We start from the raw sequence: 18,183 nt of genomic DNA on the forward strand, positions 1-18,183 counted from the left end.
CAGCTCCATGAAGCTGAATGGAGAAAAGCCACAGAATCTGTTTCCGAGACTTCAGTTCGTAGTATCAGTTAGTTGGGGACTCCCTTTCCACATATACACTAGCCTGTTCGTAAATTCCAGTGAACGGGTGTGCAATCCATTATAAGGTATACTTGATCTTTATAGGTATGTTGAGTAATTCTCATGTTAACCAATGCATACACAGCTGAACGTTTGATACAAACCACATACATTGATGCAGATACTGATCCCTGATACTAATCCTAAAGTGGCTTTTTCTTGCAGAGAGACACATTTACAGGCAGGATGTACAAACATTCACTGTAACGTGAATAGGGCTACTGTAGAATAATGGCTAGTACTGGTTGTAGACTAGTAAGGTCCATCGAACACAGTAGGTCTACTTCTGAGTAACCATGCATTGAATTGATCTCAAAGTTCAGTGTGGTTCTAGCACTATTGTGTGGCCTGCGTTGAAGTAAGGCTAAAATGCAACTGAGTTCCAAGGTGGTGCAACAGTGACTTTCTGAGCAGTACATTTTATTGAAACCAATGAGATGTCTGAGTAGTGAAAAAGGGTATGATACAAATGTAACATAATAAATTTTCTGGTTAGCTGAAAATAATTTAATGCCTCTTGGAGTCTTGAGAGTTTGCAGGGTACTTGCTTCCACTGGGTAACCAAAATTGTTTCTAGTAGAGTTGCCAGCTCCAGGATGGAAAATTCCTGGTAATTTTGGGGGTGGAACCTGGGAAGTGCAAGGTTGGGGAGAGACTTCAGTATGGTAGAGTCCACACTCTAAAGCAGTGAACGCCTCCCCATGTTCAGTCTGCAGAGTTAAATTCTTAAAAGTTAATGCAATGCTAAACAGAAGCCCATTAAGATGAATGTGGGATTAACTCCCTAGCATATTTAGAGCTGCAGCCTAACTGATGGTGCTTTATATTCTATAGATACACCACCTCCATGAGGGCCATGTTTGGATACATCTCAAGAAACTAGTATTTCAAGAACAGGCTATGATGTTCTGGACTAGGGCTGGAATCTAGCTCCTTTGTAGAACAGAGGGTAGTGTTGGGCATGGACACTCTGTATAGGTATTCGTGCTTAACTATGCTCTGCCCATCCCCTGCTTTGCCAGAGGAGGTCACAATTGTTCCTATGTTCTAAAGCAGCGTGTTCAGGACTGATTCCAACAGCCCTCAAGTTAGAAAGCAATTTCAGTAACAACAGGCTCTTGCTGATCCGGTTTTTGGAAAGATTTACACATATTTGAGAATATACCATTGAACTCTTGCTTAATTTACACAGGAGTAGGCTGCATGTGCACACTGGTTCCTTCATAACTACATAAACTCCTATACCAAACCCAATCAATGGTGATTAACCTTATACCCCCATTCTTCCTGCCTCATCCACTGCCCTTGGCTTTGTCTTTTTATTTTGTAAACCCAAAGGCAGAGGGGGTATGGCTTTTATGTGAGCCAATCTGGGAGACAACTGTCTGAAAATTGGGATTTATTGTAAGCATGATAGAATATTCATACCCAATATTTAGTTACATGACTCTTCAGTTCTAGAGTTGTTCTGTGAAGTGTTGCAGTGTAGAGATTTTCATAAGCCTAGTGGTTGTGTCACTGACACATGCTGTTGCTCTTTACTAGTACAGATGTAATAGCAGCATGACAGAGGAAATGGCAACTCTTGACAGAGCCAGTAACACCAGCCAAACAAGATAACAAGAACCCCCTTTATGATGTACTCTTCCTGCTTAAGTCTCTGGCTAGACAATAGTGATGGGGAAGGTTACAGACATCTGAAAAAGACTTAAAAGTTAAATATATTCGATAAGATTCATGAAAGCCTTATCATTGGAATTCATAGTTGATATATTCCAGCATGTGGGAGTTCCAAAGATTTATCTTCCTCCTCCTATCAGCCTTTCCTTAAGCCAAGGCATACCAATCTGATTTGACAAGATTCTGTTTGGAGATTTAAATTAATCTCCATGGGCCATCTTTAACCCAAAGTACATTCTGTTCACAAAACAAGACCTTAAAAAATACTGTTTGGCAATTAGACTGCATTGCAAGCGCTTCTCACAGACTATCTTATCACTCTTTACAAACTAGCCTAATAAGGTAGGACCAGTAAAATGCCCACATTGCAAGATGAGAGACTGAACAGAACTTTCTGGGGGGTGGGGGTAGATGGAGTCTTTTCACCTCATAACTTTCAGATTTAGCCATTATGTGCACCAGTCATTTTGTACTGCAAAGGAAAGACCAGGAGTCCAGAAAGACTAATGCCTTTGAACCAAGCTTTTCTACCTGTATTTGTTTAGACCATTAAAGCATACTTCATACCAACATTTTAACAAACAGAATGTAAAGACCATGAAGGCTTCAAGTTTGTACAGATGTTCTAAAAGTGAATAGCAAGATTTGGATCCAGCAGCACCTTAAAGACCAACTAGATTCCAGGGTATGAGCTTTTGAGAGTCAAAGCTTCCTTCTTGAAAGCTCATACTCGGGAAATCCAGCTGGTCTTTAAGGTGCTACTGGATCTTGCTTTTCTACTGCATACCAACATGGCTACTCAAGTGAGACTATCTAGAGGTGAATGTAATTTCTAAGTTTAAATATAGTATTACAGTCTGTATAGTACATACAATTACATGTAGCGCTTAAAAATTAATGAAAGTATTCCCTTATAATAGAACTAAACCAAACTAGTAACTGCAAAAAGCAAGAATGTAAAAAGCAAGAATGATAAAACTGCTACATTCTTGTTCTTAGAGAAATACTATTGAAGGAAAGCACTGTACATAAAGAATGAAAATCAAGTCCTTCTCCCCTGCAATCAAATTTTTAATCATTGTGCAAAAATTCTGATTCCTAGTCTACTCTATTCTGGGTTCTGAGCTTGCCAGCAGACACAAGGATCAGTTAGAAAAAATTTAAAATATCAATAAAAAACCTACAAATAAGCTATTAAGTTACCAATGTTTGTTCTTCAGGGTTCTTTTATAAACTTGTATATAGTGCCCTCTAATGGAAAAAAATACGAATGCAGATTGCAGACCATTGGATCTTGTAGTTTTGCCATCTACCATCACAGCTACCCTTTGGGAATACTCAAATTTAGCTGCTGAAGAAATGGACACTTCAACTGGAGGGGGAAAGAACCTGGGAAATTTCGCTAGAAATAACCAATTTGGCTTAGACTTTTCATTTAATGCATCAATTTAAATTGATCTCTAACATGGTTAATATAAAGACTGCTATATTTTCCTCTGCTCTCAGCATTTTCAAGTATTTGTGGGTTCCATATGGTAAAAGAGGGGACACAATTGATCAGTCACTGACTGTTACATTTTCCAATTGGAGAGATTTCATTTTTTACTTGGTAGAGGCATACAACCTGATGCCAGCTAGCAACACCAATGAAGCCAGCAAAGCAACCTACACAGGATGCAGAAAAGAAGGCCTGATACTCCCCTGCCCCTGCATTTTAAAATCCAGCTTGATGAAGCGTTTGAAAAGTCAGAAATTTTCACACGATTTTTATTGCTCTTAATGTTATATTTTTGTGACGATCTTGTAAACCTCTTATACTCCATTTCCCCATTATTTATAATTCTACCTCTCTCACCCAATTTTTATAGGACTCATTTCCATATAAACATATTTATGGTCAAAGTATTAACTAGCAGTCTAGCTGGACTGTTAACATTAATCTTACTTCAAGTACTTTTCCAAAAATCTGCATAAGCATTATTTATTAAGGAAATATGCCTTTGCCAAGCTAGAATGAAGAACTGAACTTAATCTCCAAAATGGTTGGTATCAGTAGGTATAATGTTGATTTTAATCCTTATTGTGTTTATAAATATTTACATGAAAAATATCAGTAGCTGTTTAAATTTTTAAAAAATACAAGCACTTCTAAAAAATATTTTAATATTTACAACAAATGTATCCATGATCAAGGCCATAACTGTTCAACAGACATGGCATAAATACAAAATGAATATATTTACAGAATCAACTGTACAAAATGAATTTACAAAGTCTCATGCATATATGAAAATCTCACACTGCCTGCTGACTAACACAGTCTATATGATCTCCTTGAAGGATAAGATCAGTTGAGTGTATTTTTTAGGGCATCAAAGAAAGGATGTTCCAAGGCTTCATCTAGGGTAATTCGGTTGGCTGGATCATATTCCAACATCCTCCGAATGAGGTCAAAAAGAGTCTCATGATCTTTATCATGGCAGTGCATGAATTCCTGGAAAAGAGAGACCAAAAGAGAGCATGAATATTAAGCTATATCTCTCTGAAAACCAGCCTCAAGAGGAAAAAAAATCGTGCTATTGCTACCTTTAATGGTTTACAGCGTCTTTTAACATAGCGACCTGCAGAACTATGTTCATCCCAGTCCAACTGGTCACGATCAAAGTACTGCTTCCTGTATACAAAAAAAGTTAAATGAATTCTTCGCTTCAGATTTTATATACGGCTCACTTCTCTCTCTCTCTCTCTCTCTCTCTCTCTCTCTCTCTCTCAAATAGCATTCATAACTTCTCATTTTCCCACTGTGAATGGTTTCATTTTTCTTGCTTAGAGCTTCTAGATCCAAGGCTGAGAGAGACTCTGCCAGCCATGGATTTAGTAGTTTTAACACCAAAAAGGTGGAAAAGAGATCAGTTCTGTCCCTTTCCCCCACCTCTCAGTTTAATAGTGGCTCTTTCCTTTCTATCATCTTTAAACATAACATTGCACAAACCAGAGCATCTCTCTTACTCTTGTTAACTTTCAAAGCAGGACTGTCATCTAATTAAATGTATTTTAGCTGATGACGATTTATTAATTTTACATACATTTAAATACATCATTTTGGAAAGAAAAAAAGCACCCTTTTAAGATGACACAGACAGCACTAGGCTATACTGGCACTAGTTCTCCTAAACAGCACCTATAACTCAGTTTTTTAAAAAGTACTTTTATTAAAGTACTTCCTGATGAGTTAAACAAGGGAACATTTTAAAAAAATTATTTCTAAAACTATCTAATTGATTAAACAACAGTGTAATCTTAAACAGATTTACACCCTTTTAAGCCTATGAACTCACTACTCTTAAATAAAGGGGGGAAAACAGAGGAGCAGTATTGGGTTTTGTTCTTTCTGTTGTTACAGCTCCTGAATCCACAGCTAGCAAAGAGCAGCTCTCATACAATTACTAAGACATCCCAATGACTTACTTCTGAGTACAGATCAATCATACTGTAAACGTCGTGTTTCTGCTTCAAGCATGAAATCACACACTATGCATTGAAGGAACTAACTAGGTCTAGAGATGGGCACGAACTGGAAAAAAAAGAACCATGCGGTTCGTTGCATCTCATGAACCAAACGAACCATGAACTTGCCTTGGTACGTCAACTCGTTTGTTTGATTCGCGAAAATGTCACTTCTGGGTCAGCAGAAGGTCTGCAGAAAGCCTATCTCCCATTGCCTAGGAAACTGATTGATTGGTGCCAGGCCGTCTGCAGTGACGAACCAAAAAATGAACCAAATGAACCAGTCTAAAGTTTGTGACGGTTCATCAGAAATGGGCTCTGACGAACCACCAGTTCACGAAACCACAAACCGGCTGGTTTGTGATGAATTTTGGTTCATATTTCGGTTCATGCCCGTCTCTAACTAGGTCATCTTTACTGTCAAAATTATTATTTAGTCACTTGTTTTAAAATACTGTAATATTTATTCATATCCGATTTCTTCTACAAGTTTCAACAAACTGGCTGATCAGCAAAAAACTAGACAAAGCTGGATGCTCAATAACAAAATAGACAAAGTGTTTTTTAAACAGAATGATGAAACCTCCTTTTTATTTAGAAAAATAAAACTTACATAGCAATATGAAAAACAAATTGTATAAGTTCTCACCACTAAAATACACCATCTTAACCTATCATACCATACACATAACAAAATTTCCAATCTTACAACTTCCTCAGGCTTAAATTTATTCTAATATAAAATAAATGGCTGCCAATTTTAACATATTTAAGCATAACATTCTTTATTATCGTCTGTTAAATTCACTGTGTTAAGCTTCTCTTACATCCCACAAACCAGCTTAATTTTTTTAAATAGACAACCCTATGCCTCAATAATAGTTTTAAGTAGCTCAATACATTTACCTTGATTTTTTAATCATGTGCACTGGTAAAGGCCCTAGTATCCTCTCCATCATTGCCAGGTGTTCCTTACTATCATGTGTCTGAAACAAAACAAACATTATGTCATATACTCTAACTCAAGTAATCAACTATCGAAACTGGAATAAATTCCACCCTGCATAACTGTAACAGTACAAAGACTTTTTCAAACAAAAAAGGCATTAGGAACCTTTTGACCTTCAGCAAAATCTTGGTGTTCCCTTGTCATAATACCTGGCAGCAGCTCTACAACACATAGCGTCAAAGCAGACAAGATGTTGTAAGATTCATGAACAGATTTCCAGCATGATTTCAACTGCTTCATGGTAGCATCTAGGAGAGGCTGCCTGTCACATCCAGGCTGACATTTTCTTCCCCCAGTTTTCCTGAACTCTAACACTGAGCTACTTATTTGCTACACTAAAAGAAATATACAGGCAAATTGCATATCCAAAGTATTGTTCTATTTTATATACCAAACCAAAATTTAATCCAGAAAAGACTGGAGTGTAGTTAGTGGTAATTTTTTGGGAACAGAGGTACCTAGGTTGGATTGTGTCAAGCTGATCTTGTTCTAATCACTTCAATTAATAATACTCATATTTAAGTGGACTGAAGAGAAGTCCTAAAATAAAACAATATAAACTTACCTGAAATACTGTAAAACCAAGGTAATACTCAATCAGAATACACCCTATACTCCAGACATCACAGGGCTGGGACCATCCTAGTGCTAAAATATAAGACACAAAACAAGAGTTATTTAATGATGACATTCAGGCTGAAATTTCAAGAGCTATCACCCCCTCAACAATGCAGCTCATTATTGAAACTATTTCATTTACATATATTTTCTCTTGAACTTTTAGAAACAGAACTTAACACAAATACTATCTATAAACTCATTTAAAAATAGTAATTAAAAGGTTTTAAAAACTCAAATGGTTACATTTTTCGCTAGTAATTTTAAAAAGACTACAATAATTTTAGCTCTACTAACCTAATATAACTTCAGGTGCTCTGTAGTGTCTTGTTGACACCAAAGTGCTGTGATGTTCATTATCGTATGTTGCACTTCCAAAATCTACAACTTTAATGTCTGTGTTTTTCAGTGTGCATTCATCCTGCCTCTGCAAGAAAGTCAAAATGCCGCTTAAAACCAAAAGAACTCTCTGTACAGCTGTACTTCCAGAATCTTCCAAATATCTACTATCCATGTTCAGAACATATCCTCAATATCAACTGCGGGACTGCCTCTCCCCATATGAACCCCCGAGGACTCTTCGCTCGAGCGATAAACATCTATTAAAGATCCCTGGCCCTAGGAAGGCCCAGCTGGCATCGACCAGGGCCAGGGCCTTTTCAGTCCTGGCCCCAGCCTGGTGGAACGCTCTGTCCAATGAGAACAGGGCCCAGCAAGATTTGTTAGCTTTTCGCCAGGCCTGTAAGATGGAGCTGTTCCACCAGGCATATGGTTGATGTGAGGCAGTGCCCCCTAGCCGGGGAAGTATAGCATATGCCCTCCCTTCCAGTGACACCTTCCATCTCTCACATATTTCCCTGCCAAAATGCTCTGAAGATTGCTAAAAAGGTGGTTGTCCAGATTATGTGCCGATGTGTCTACATTTATATATGTATGTATTTTAATCTATGGTATTTAAGGTGTTTTATGTTTTTAAAATGGTATAAATTGTGAAATGTGATTTTAAAATTTGTTGTAATCCGCCCTGAGCCTGCTGATGTGGGGAGGGCGGAATATAAATTGAATATAAATAAATAAACTCTCTCTCAAAGACTAAGCAAATCAAGTTCTTAGTATAATAAATCTGACCTGATACTTTTACTGTTTATGGACCAGTAGCCAGCAAAATTTTACACCTTTTCCGTTGGTTTATCTTATGTAAACTTAAGTTAGTAACAAGCAAATGATTTAACCGCAGCCTAAAATGAAGAAATTAGCCCCTAAGATGATCTTCTTACAATCTCCAAGCTGAATCACTAGTATTATAGGATTTTAGAGCAATGCAAGATTTCAAGCCTCATATCAGGGAATACAACAAGCAACCTTAAAGCTTTAAAAAAATCCGATACATCTACATAGAATTCCTTGGGGGGGAGGGGAAGACAACTGACTTTTTTTGACAACTTATTAAATAGTTCCTTTTTATTATCTATCTATAATTGTTTTACTTCACCCCTCTTGCAAGTTGCTCAGCATAGCATAGTTGTCTCCTCCTCCAGTTTACCCTCACAACAACTTCCTGAGGTAGATTAAACTGAGACAGTGACTGGCTCATTGAGCTTCATAGCAGAGCGGTGATCTGAAACTAGCTGGGCCCAGTCCCTAATCTAACACTGTATTACACTATACTCACAGACTTAAAGAAAACGTAGCATTTGAATGTCTCATGTATGATGACAAGGCAAAGATTAGACTAAAACTTGAATAAATAGTATGTTCAACCATCAAAGATATAGAAAATACAAAGACTTCACACAGGGAGATGCCTGCCTGCCAAGCGACGGTTTCCATCAAAGGCAGAGTTATTAGCACCTATTCTAACACCCCTCTCCAATTTGAGGATTAGTCTGATGGCTGGTAATCCTGTTAGGTAACTTGTGTTTTGTGAAATGTGACTTTAAATTTTATGTGTCTTGACATAGTAACGTTTTGAGCCTGCACTGAACAGAGAAAAGCGGGCTTTAAAATGCCCAAATAAATAATACAGGAAGTAGTATTAAGCAAGTGAACTTACCATTTTACCATTGTATTTTATTACATAATCAGACTCTACAAATAAGATATTTTCAGGTTTCAGATCAGTATGAGTCAACTTATTGTGATGCAAGACTGAAAAAAGAAAAAAAACCATGGTAGAAGTTTAATATTTACACTGATGCCCAAAATCTTTGGCTCTGCAGAATTTTAAAATATTACATATACTTACAGTTTATAGACTGGCAAATCTGATAAGCCATCTTCCTAATAAGTTCAATACGAAAGGGCAAAAAGCTATTTTCTTTAATAAAGTCATAGGTACTGAGTCCCAGCAGCTCAAACACAATGCAAACATGACCACGATGATCAAACCATTCCAACATCTGTACACAACGGCTGAGGAAAAGCAAGCAACAAGAATTGTATTAAGATAAGCAGACATTTTTAATTTAACACGGAGTTCTTAATTATAGTTTATACTTACTATGTGCTGTCAGGATCCAAGGCATTTAAACGCTCCAATACCTGGATTTCTGAACGAGCAGCTTCTCGGTATCTACCAACACTTTTCACAATTTTTATTGCAACATGCATCTCTCTCCTAGGGAATAAAATAAAATATCACCCAGTTTTGATCAGGCATCTGACGAAGAGAACTTGATTCTCGAAAGCTTATGCTACAATAAAATTGGTTAGTCTTAAAGGTGCTACTGGACTCTTTTTGATTTTGCTACTACAGACTAACACGGCTAACTCCTCTGGAGCATTAACTATGTCCATTTTCAAGTGTCAAATGGTTCATTGCAGTAGATCGTAGTCACCACTTTGCATCTAACTCCAGCCTCTGACTAGCTCAAACATACAGCCCGGAAAATCTACAACAACTAATCAAACATCTGTAGTTGGCACATCAACACTTTTAGACATCATGCAAGTCACGTGGAATACCAACACTGACAAATGTGTTTTGGTGGCATCAACTCTTTTAAGAATACTTGCAAAATCAGTTTGTTATTGCAGACTTCCACATATAAAATTGTAATTAATGACTACACTGGAAATTTTAATTGTGAAAATTAAGAGCTTAGGAAGCTGCTAACATACTTCTAAGTACAGCTATTAAAAGCTGTATTATCAAACCAATCAAAAAGATGATACAGAATTGCATCCACATCCCTTGGAGGAAATTTATCATTTAGGCCTGGGGAAAGTAGTGAACAAATTGTGTTTGTGGGTCATGCTCACTGGCATCTCAACTGCAGTTTTTAAATATAAGTCACTGACAACTATTTTTGGTTCCTAGTTGAAATGGAGCAACATAAATAAGTGGTATATGATCATATATCAATTATATTTAAGTAAAATCATTGTCTAATTTTTCTACATAAAACCAAATTGTGAAAAGCTTTCCACTGGAATATTTGTCATCACAGGTTCTGTTCATACCAATCAGCAAGGGATTCCCATAAAAATATTTTGTACAGTGGTGTTTAACCATATCTTCTTGTAAGTTAAACGAATATACGCTAACAATTCCAAAAGCCAACTGGCATACTTATATCTGAATAATGGCAGCTGTATTACAGTAAACTGAGAAGCAGCTCTAAGGGTGAACTTAAGAGTCCTAAGCCTAGAGCAACTATGAATATTTTTGTACTGCTGGTCTCCACAAATCACTTGCTATGTATGTTAGCTTCTCTTGTGGCCTTGTGGCCTATTACCAATGACCTTAACAAGAGGTGAAGATAGGTGGGTGAGTAAACAAGAAATCAAGTTGTTGTTTTATCATGCATATTTGTAAACACTCCCTGAGCTGTGGGCATCACTTGAAAGATTCTGAACCCTGATGGAAGAGTCTCTATTCCCTCAAGAGCATAATTTCAATGGGTATTTGGGGCTGTGGTAGGATAGGGAAACAGCTGGTAGAGAAGTCCCTCTCTGCAGACAGAAATCTTTTCCCTCTGTTGCATCCAATCCACTGTATTCATCCATTGCATATAATGAACAGTGTGACATATTGCCTTTACTATTAGTTATTAGAACTTCAGCCATGATTCAGTGGAGCATTTTCACACATGACCAACCCACTTTTAAATACAGAACAGTTATTTGACTTGCACTTTATGGAATACAGAAAATTAAAATTATAAAAAAGCAACCTTTCGTGCTTGTTTCTGGATCTTTTAGATCATGATGCCCTTTTTTGTTTTTCAAGTGATTTATGTAATCCTCTGACCTAGTATGCTGCATTTTAGCAACAAAGAAAAAAATGTTTTTTGGGGGGAGGGAAAGGGCAAATTAGTAACATGTGCAAAGTGATTGCCAATTTATTTTGAAAATATTTTTTTTGAAGATGGAATACTTACATATGATGATCAATGCATTCTACTACTTTTCCAAATGCACCTTCACCTAAAGTAGAAACAATTTCATCTAAAAAAAGAAATGTACAATAGCTGTTATTGAGCTAGCTGAATAAAGATGAATGTTATTAAATATGTCATTAAATGTTAACTTAATCCTTGCCTTTGAATACATTATTTTATTGGACATGTGTCATGAAACAGCTATCTAACTAGTAATCTAATTTAAGCTTTTCTATTTGGAATCTGAATAGGAATATTTAACTATACAGGGGGAAAAGGAAATGCAAAAGAATACAAAGACAAAACAAAACACAGAGAGAGCAATGAAGATTTCTCAGGCCCCCTTCCCCACTCCACTTCTAACATACTATTCTAAACTGATTTTTCTGCAGAAAGGTTTTTTTTAAAAAAAGTGTTGAAAAATATTCTATACATCTTGCTCTTAGTACGTCTCCACTTTGACAGATCAGGTGACCCTCCTCATCATCCTCTATATTCTTGGATCTTTTCCTTCGGTGGCTCTTCTGGAAACGGCACCAAGATCGTCCAGCCAATCAATATATCAGAGTGAATTCAGGGTAGAATACGCAATTCATTCAGCAGGGATATTCAGGCATTCAGTTACACACCAGGCCACGAACAGTTGGCAGGAGCAATTTCAAATTCAGTCCCCAGAAATTCACAGGGCACAGTTTATGTTACAGAAGAAAAACATGGCAAGGAACAGATTTTCAGATAAATACTTAAAGTAGTAAAACAACAGAAAACACAACAGAATTTTGTCTCTCAAATACTGGATTAATAGCAAATGTAGTTTTATTATTCAATGTTAACATTTGCTATTTGAAAATTATCTTGTCATTTATGCATCTACTTCTATGAAATGGTAATTTGGATAGAGCTCCTTGAATCTCTAGTAAAAATATTAAAAATAATTGCTGTTGATTATTAACAGCAATGGCTGGCTTTTCAAGCAATCTACTTTTTATTCCATATTTAAAACAACTAAGATGTATTCAGTATGTTTAAAATGCAAGCTAAAATCTAAAATTCTCATGTTACCAGAAGATACAAGAACACTTGCACCTCAAACAATCTTAAAACTAAATATACATATTAGTACTTATCATACTGTTTAGAGATAATTCAGGCTGATTTCCTTGCTAAGTGGTAGTGTGAAAAGTAATAAAATCATTCAGTGAATTGTCACAAATTAAAGGAAACTAACTTGCTGAGTCAAACCATGATGAATTCATTACAGACTGCAAGACATTTTTTATATCCTAATTCCATTTAAATAAATACTTTCCATGTCTTTATGGGTGGAATGAAGAGTTGCCTCACTGAGCCGCAAAACTAATTCAAGAGACAACAGTGCTTGGCTACTGCTCTTTAACAGCTGTAATTTCAAAGACTGTCCAATTTAACCATCATCTGAGTTTTCCCAAGTACTGGTCTGAATAGAGCTAATGAAAACTCATGTGTCAGATGCCACTGACTATAAAAAGGTCCTCAAATATCTAACTTCATACTCTCTGTATATTAACAGGGCCTACATTTAATTATTTGTTACAAATTCCCAAGCATTTATGCTTAAAGAATCTAATATGTCACAAAGAAACTTTATATATCTAATGTAGATCTTTATTAACCAAGCTTAAAGTGCACATACCGAATGAGAGTGATGACTGGGACCATGTTTCTTATGCTTTCTTTTATGACTACTTCTCCTGCTTCGACCAGATGACTTGCTATGGCGATGGCAGTAAGTCTTTTCATAATCTCTGTGATGGTGCCTGTGGTCATCTACATCAGAGAAGTCATTTCTGTATTCTTCAACATATCTTCGGTTGTTACCGTCTCTCTCATGCATGGATTTATAATCCAAGCAGTTACTGAAAACAAAAATAAATTAAATTCTTTCACCATTTAACACAGTTGATCAAAACATAAAATTGTATGTTATACAACCTAACCAATCTGAAACATAAACATGGTAAATTTATACTAGTAATCATGTTTGCCTAGAAAATAGTTCATTCAAGGACCCATTCAAGGAAAATAGTTCATTCAAGTGAATACCACTATCAAAATGATCTGCACAAGTACTGAAAGATACCAAAATGAAGTATATGCCCTGTCACAGGATCCAGACTTCCCAATTCTCAAGAAAGTCACAATAAATTAATTGTACCTTCTATTAAGGGAGAGGGACCATTCAAACCAGGGCAACCCAGTACCCTGTTTCAAGACCTCACTCTATCTCATTTGCTAACATTCCAAAGCTCCCTGACCAGATATTTCCAAAGCCAATTAATACTCAAGTGCTGGATTACTCATGAAAGCAGCCCCTAGCTGAGCAAAACAGTCGCTACCAAAAAGGACTGTTTTGACCAAATAAGCACACCCTGTTAAGACCAAATAAGCACACTTAACAACAATGTGGGGGACAACATTGTTGGTAATGGAAAATTTTCTACTATCATTGTATTTATGCAGAAAACTTTCAATTTCTATAAATGCATTGTTCCATTAATTTAATTAGTAACAAAGACTGGATACAGTGTCTGTCAATGTTAGTATTTTAAAAGCCAAAATTAATTTTTGCAGGTGACTATCCCTAGGAAACATTTATTTCTCATATATAAAACTCTTGATTTAAACTACATTAAACGCACTTTACTGAGGTTTTTCCTAATCAAATAATTAAGTTAATTATTTTTTTTCTAGAAAAATGAGATATTTATACAGCATATAAAATTAGCATGGCATTTTAAAACCATTTTGTTTTAAATGTAAGTCAAATAAGCATCATATTAAGGATAATTTGTAGAAGAGAATTTCTGGGAAAATCCATTTCACTGAACCTTACACCTAGCAATCAAGGAAGCAATTTAGAGCCAATTCAAGAAAAGCCCTCCAACAGAAATGCTCTCCTTGCACCATTAAAGTGCTTCAACTCAAACAGGACACATGTACTTTGGCAGCTCAACTCACAGGTGACTGCAGAAGTCCTTCACTAGGCAAGATGCCTAGAGCTGGCCAAAATAATACAGCAGACTCAACTGCTAAAGGGCTAGAGCATCTCACTTCCCCCACCAGTAGTAGGAGCAACAAGAATTGGCATAAATCTTAACATAGCCGACTGCACCAACTCCACAACTTAAAAGAGCCCAATACAAAATATTTAATTGTAGTTGTATAGGTACACTATAAAGTTACAAAGAAAATATTCCTACCTCTTGTATGCCACTGTCCCTTTGTTGACAAATAATTTAACCACCTTCCAGTTCTGAAAGACTGTTATTCTGCTATCCAGCATTCAAATAAGTAAAGTTACTGGACTATAACTTTTCCCATCTCCCGCAAAGATGAAAGGTAAAAGCAGATGTCTTATAATACTCATCAGCAGACTTTAAAAGTATACATTCTCTTGAGAGTTCTATTTAACTCAATAAAAGAAATATAGTAAATACATCTTGAAACAAATCAAGCTCTACATGAAAGTACCAAAGGCTATGTTACCCTCTTAAAATACTTTTTGCTTTCACAAAAAAAAGAATAAATATAGATCAAAACATGAGCAAGATTTGGGTCCAGTAGTTGGTCTTTAAGGTGCTACTGGATCCAAATCTTGCTTTTCTACTACAGGGCTACCCACCTGAAAATATCAAAACATAGTTTTACTAAATTGATCTTCAGGAGCTATTGTTAATTTTGTTTTACGGGAACTACTATTAAACAACTCAGGATGTAAAATACTACACAAATTACAACTTAAAAATAGCTAACATTTTTAAATTGTAATTTGTATATTGCTATTTAAAACTGAAACCTCTTCTTTCCAGATTTGGTTAAAGCAACTAACAACAAATGACGACTTAACAATAAATCATTCTAGTGAACACAAGATTTTCTTAAATTGAGCTATTATTATTAGAACATCTATCATTATATTAGTCAAGAGTTATTTACCTGTCAGCAGTTCTATGTGATTTATAACATTTGTAATCTCTTTCACTGCTAGGAGACCTTCTCCGCTTTTGACTATTTGTGTTCTTTTCTTCATCCCAACAGCGTGTTCTTTTTGAATGCTTCATCTACCACAAAAAGTACAAATGCAGAAGGATTACATGCTTTAACAAAAATCTCAGAAAAAGTAATGAAGGATACAATTCTATGTTCAGTCACTTGAAAACATGCCCTGCTGAAATAAATGGGACATGTATATCCCTGATCTGTATGTCACCTGTGTCTGTGAAAGGTATTTATAGAGACACAATCATGCAGGAAGACTATAAAAGAAATATTCCATTAACAACAAAATCCAACAAAATCTTCTGGGAGGCATATTGCCTACATATTGCTTTGAAAATCCACCCTTAATCACTTTATTGGAGTAAGGAGACTGCACTAATGAACATTCAGAACTACAGTCCAGATCACAAGTATGTGACATAAAGAACTACAGTATATCTATATAAAGTATTTTGATTAGGGCACATTTCCAAAGTAGAAGTTTTTTTTAACAACCATTTTTTCCCTTCAGAAAATAACTTAATCAGAAAACAGTCTCCATTCTCACCCTAGAAACTGCACTGTAACATTAGGGGGTTGGACTAGATGACCCTAGGTACCTTTCAACCTTATGATTACAATATTCATGTTTTCAAGAGAATCCATAATATTAACATTTAACATAGCATTTAACATTTAATGACAAGGAAGGAACAACAGCTGTTATTTAGGACAAGGACCAATTTTTGGTTTTAGCTATTTTACCAGAACATAAAATTTATAAAATACAAGGATTAGAGAGATGCAAGTTTAAAAAGGAATATAGAAGATTTTAGGAAGCTGCACTACATACTGTATTCAGGCATAAAGGAGGAATATGGAGAATCAAAGTAAAAGTATGAAAATACAAATGGAATGTTCATATCTTCATCCATAAAACTAATGGACTGACAAAAGTACAGCCTAAATAGGTTGCAAAAGTACTCATTACAAATTGATTCTTAAGTTAGAGGGCACAAGTGCCCAAATAAATTCTTTAAAAGTTCCACTATGTGCTGTAATGAGCATATGGAGTTGCTCTATGTTGCTCCAAATTCCGCCTCACTCATTTCACCATATTTTAGTTTTTCTAACATGCAAATTCTCAGTATTACAAAATCCTCTCAAAGATAAGTTACCAGAGTAGACCAGTCACATCAAATACAATACCATGCTAAAAGTTATTCTACACAAAATTTGCCATAAAACCAGCCACAGCATCCCCCCCCCCATTTAAAAAAAACACTCAGAAACACAGCAAAGTGCTTAAGTGCTCTTCCCTCTGGTCACTACCTTAGTCTCCTGCTGCCTCTGAAATTATATACCCTGCTATTTCCCACGTAGTGGAAAAAAACCTTCTAAATTTCCTATCATCAGCACAACCTGGTGTCCCATGGAATTTTACTGATAGCTCAAGATTGCAACACGCAGACTGCTGTAAAAAACTCAATAGTACATAATCCCGGTCACTGATCGTTAGTGAGATGAATGCTGCCACTAAATAGATAAAATATAACGTTTCGTCCAAACTGAGCTTTTATTATGGCCAAGTGTCGGGTCACACCTAGTAGGCCTCTTTTTTTCCTTTTTGGCTCGCCAATGACACACCTCTTTTAAATCGGGCTAGCGACCAGGCCAAGCACGCATAGATCCATTGCACTGGATGCCCGCGCAGCGTAGGTGAGACGCGGAACTCTTTGCTTCGCCAGCCAGACGTTTACATCGCTCCTGGGCACCGGAGGAAGGATGGCGAGTAAACAGAGACGGGGCCTGGAATTTCAACTGATCTCCAGGTTACAGAGCTCAATTCCCCCCGCCCGAGGAAACGGCAGCTTCTGACAGCGGACTCCACGACATCTCACCCCCGCTGAGCTCCCTGCCCTCCCCAAACTCCAGCCTCTCCAGACACTAATTCTCCAGAAATTCCCCAAGCAGAAGATGCCAACCCTAGGTAAACGGGATTTTGCAGAATACTTTACGCTCTCCCCTCTTCTTGCATTAGATTTTCTGAAGCACATATATAGGGGAAAGCGCCAGAGGACAGTCGCCTGGGAACAGGGGCTCCCTGAGAAAGGACATCACGCCCACACTTGTTCAAAAGAGCCAGGAGAAAGAACAGGTCCTCCCCAGTCCTTCACTACTTACAGCCGACGTCTGAGCAAGCAACAAAACTGCCTTCCGTCACAGCACACAAACAAACAAAATGGCGCCTTCCGTCCCCCTCCCTCTCGATTGTGAGGAGCAGCATTATTACGTCACTCAGGCGCAGGGCGGTTATGAGTAAAGAGAACGCGAGCGGGAGTTTACGCTCCGCCCTAAGAGGAAGTGAGTTGCTCAGGTTGTTGCTGGACTTACCTGGTCGGCTGGCCGGAGTTCAGGCTGGGAAAGCGCAACTAGTTTCTTCTCTCACGCTCAGTCTTGTGACTCACACAAGATACTAGTAGCTGGCTTACAAGTAGGGTTGCCACTCTCCAAGTGATAGCTGGAGATCTCCTGGAATTATATCTGGTCTCCAGATGATAAAAATCAGTTCCCCTGGAGAAAATGGCTGACTTGGAAGGTAGATTACATGGCATTATACCCAACTGAGGTCCCTCCCCTCAACCCCCCCCCCCCCAAAACCTACAGGAATTTCCTAACATGGACCTGGCAACCCTACTTACAAGACTAGAAAATTGAAATGGGATCACACTACAACTCCCTGAATTATGTTTGTAACGAGTCTACATCTTGCTTGCAGGTGTCCACTTCCGTTCAGGATGTCGCACTGGTGTAAATCTGTCATTTATTCTAATTTGATGCACTCAGTCT

The 18,183-nt window shown here is 37.1% G+C and overlaps 1 protein-coding gene across 4 annotated transcripts; it reads right to left on the reverse strand.

The window, feature by feature from the left end:
* Positions 1–3,946: 3,946 nt before the first annotated feature.
* On the reverse strand, positions 3,947–17,591 carry LOC129328655 (dual specificity protein kinase CLK4-like). Of its 4 annotated transcripts, none has more exons than XM_054977861.1 (13): positions 17,518–17,591; positions 15,292–15,416; positions 12,989–13,211; positions 11,750–11,840; positions 11,317–11,383; positions 9,435–9,551; positions 9,180–9,346; positions 8,988–9,082; positions 7,232–7,361; positions 6,882–6,964; positions 6,214–6,293; positions 4,387–4,474; positions 3,947–4,294 (listed from the first exon to the last, which is right to left on the reverse strand). In XM_054977861.1, exons 2-13 carry the CDS (start codon positions 15,414–15,416, stop codon positions 4,148–4,150), a joined length of 1,413 nt encoding a protein of 470 aa, XP_054833836.1. In that variant the 5' UTR covers positions 17,518–17,591; the 3' UTR covers positions 3,947–4,147. The 4 variants fall into 4 exon arrangements, with proteins under 4 accessions (XP_054833836.1, XP_054833837.1, XP_054833838.1 ...); XM_054977862.1 differs by lacking the exon at positions 17,518–17,591 and adding an exon at positions 16,981–17,218; XM_054977863.1 differs by lacking the exons at positions 15,292–15,416; positions 17,518–17,591 and adding an exon at positions 14,556–15,281.
* Positions 17,592–18,183: the final 592 nt, after the last annotated feature.

The sequence above is a fragment of the Eublepharis macularius genome, chromosome 4 (genome assembly GCF_028583425.1).
Source record: "Eublepharis macularius isolate TG4126 chromosome 4, MPM_Emac_v1.0, whole genome shotgun sequence".
In the NCBI taxonomy this organism is placed as follows: Eukaryota; Metazoa; Chordata; class Lepidosauria; order Squamata; family Eublepharidae; genus Eublepharis; species Eublepharis macularius.

Coding starts and splice junctions, on each gene's coding strand:
- LOC129328655 (XM_054977861.1), bottom strand. CDS start 15,416: ATGAAGCATTCAAAAAGAACACGCTGTTGGGATGAAGAAAAGAACACA. Junction 9,347..9,434: donor TTGGATCCTGACAGCACATA/GTAAGTATAAAC, acceptor GCTTTTCCTCAG/CCGTTGTGTACAGATGTTGG. Junction 6,965..7,231: donor AGCACCTGAAGTTATATTAG/GTTAGTAGAGCT, acceptor CTTATATTTTAG/CACTAGGATGGTCCCAGCCC.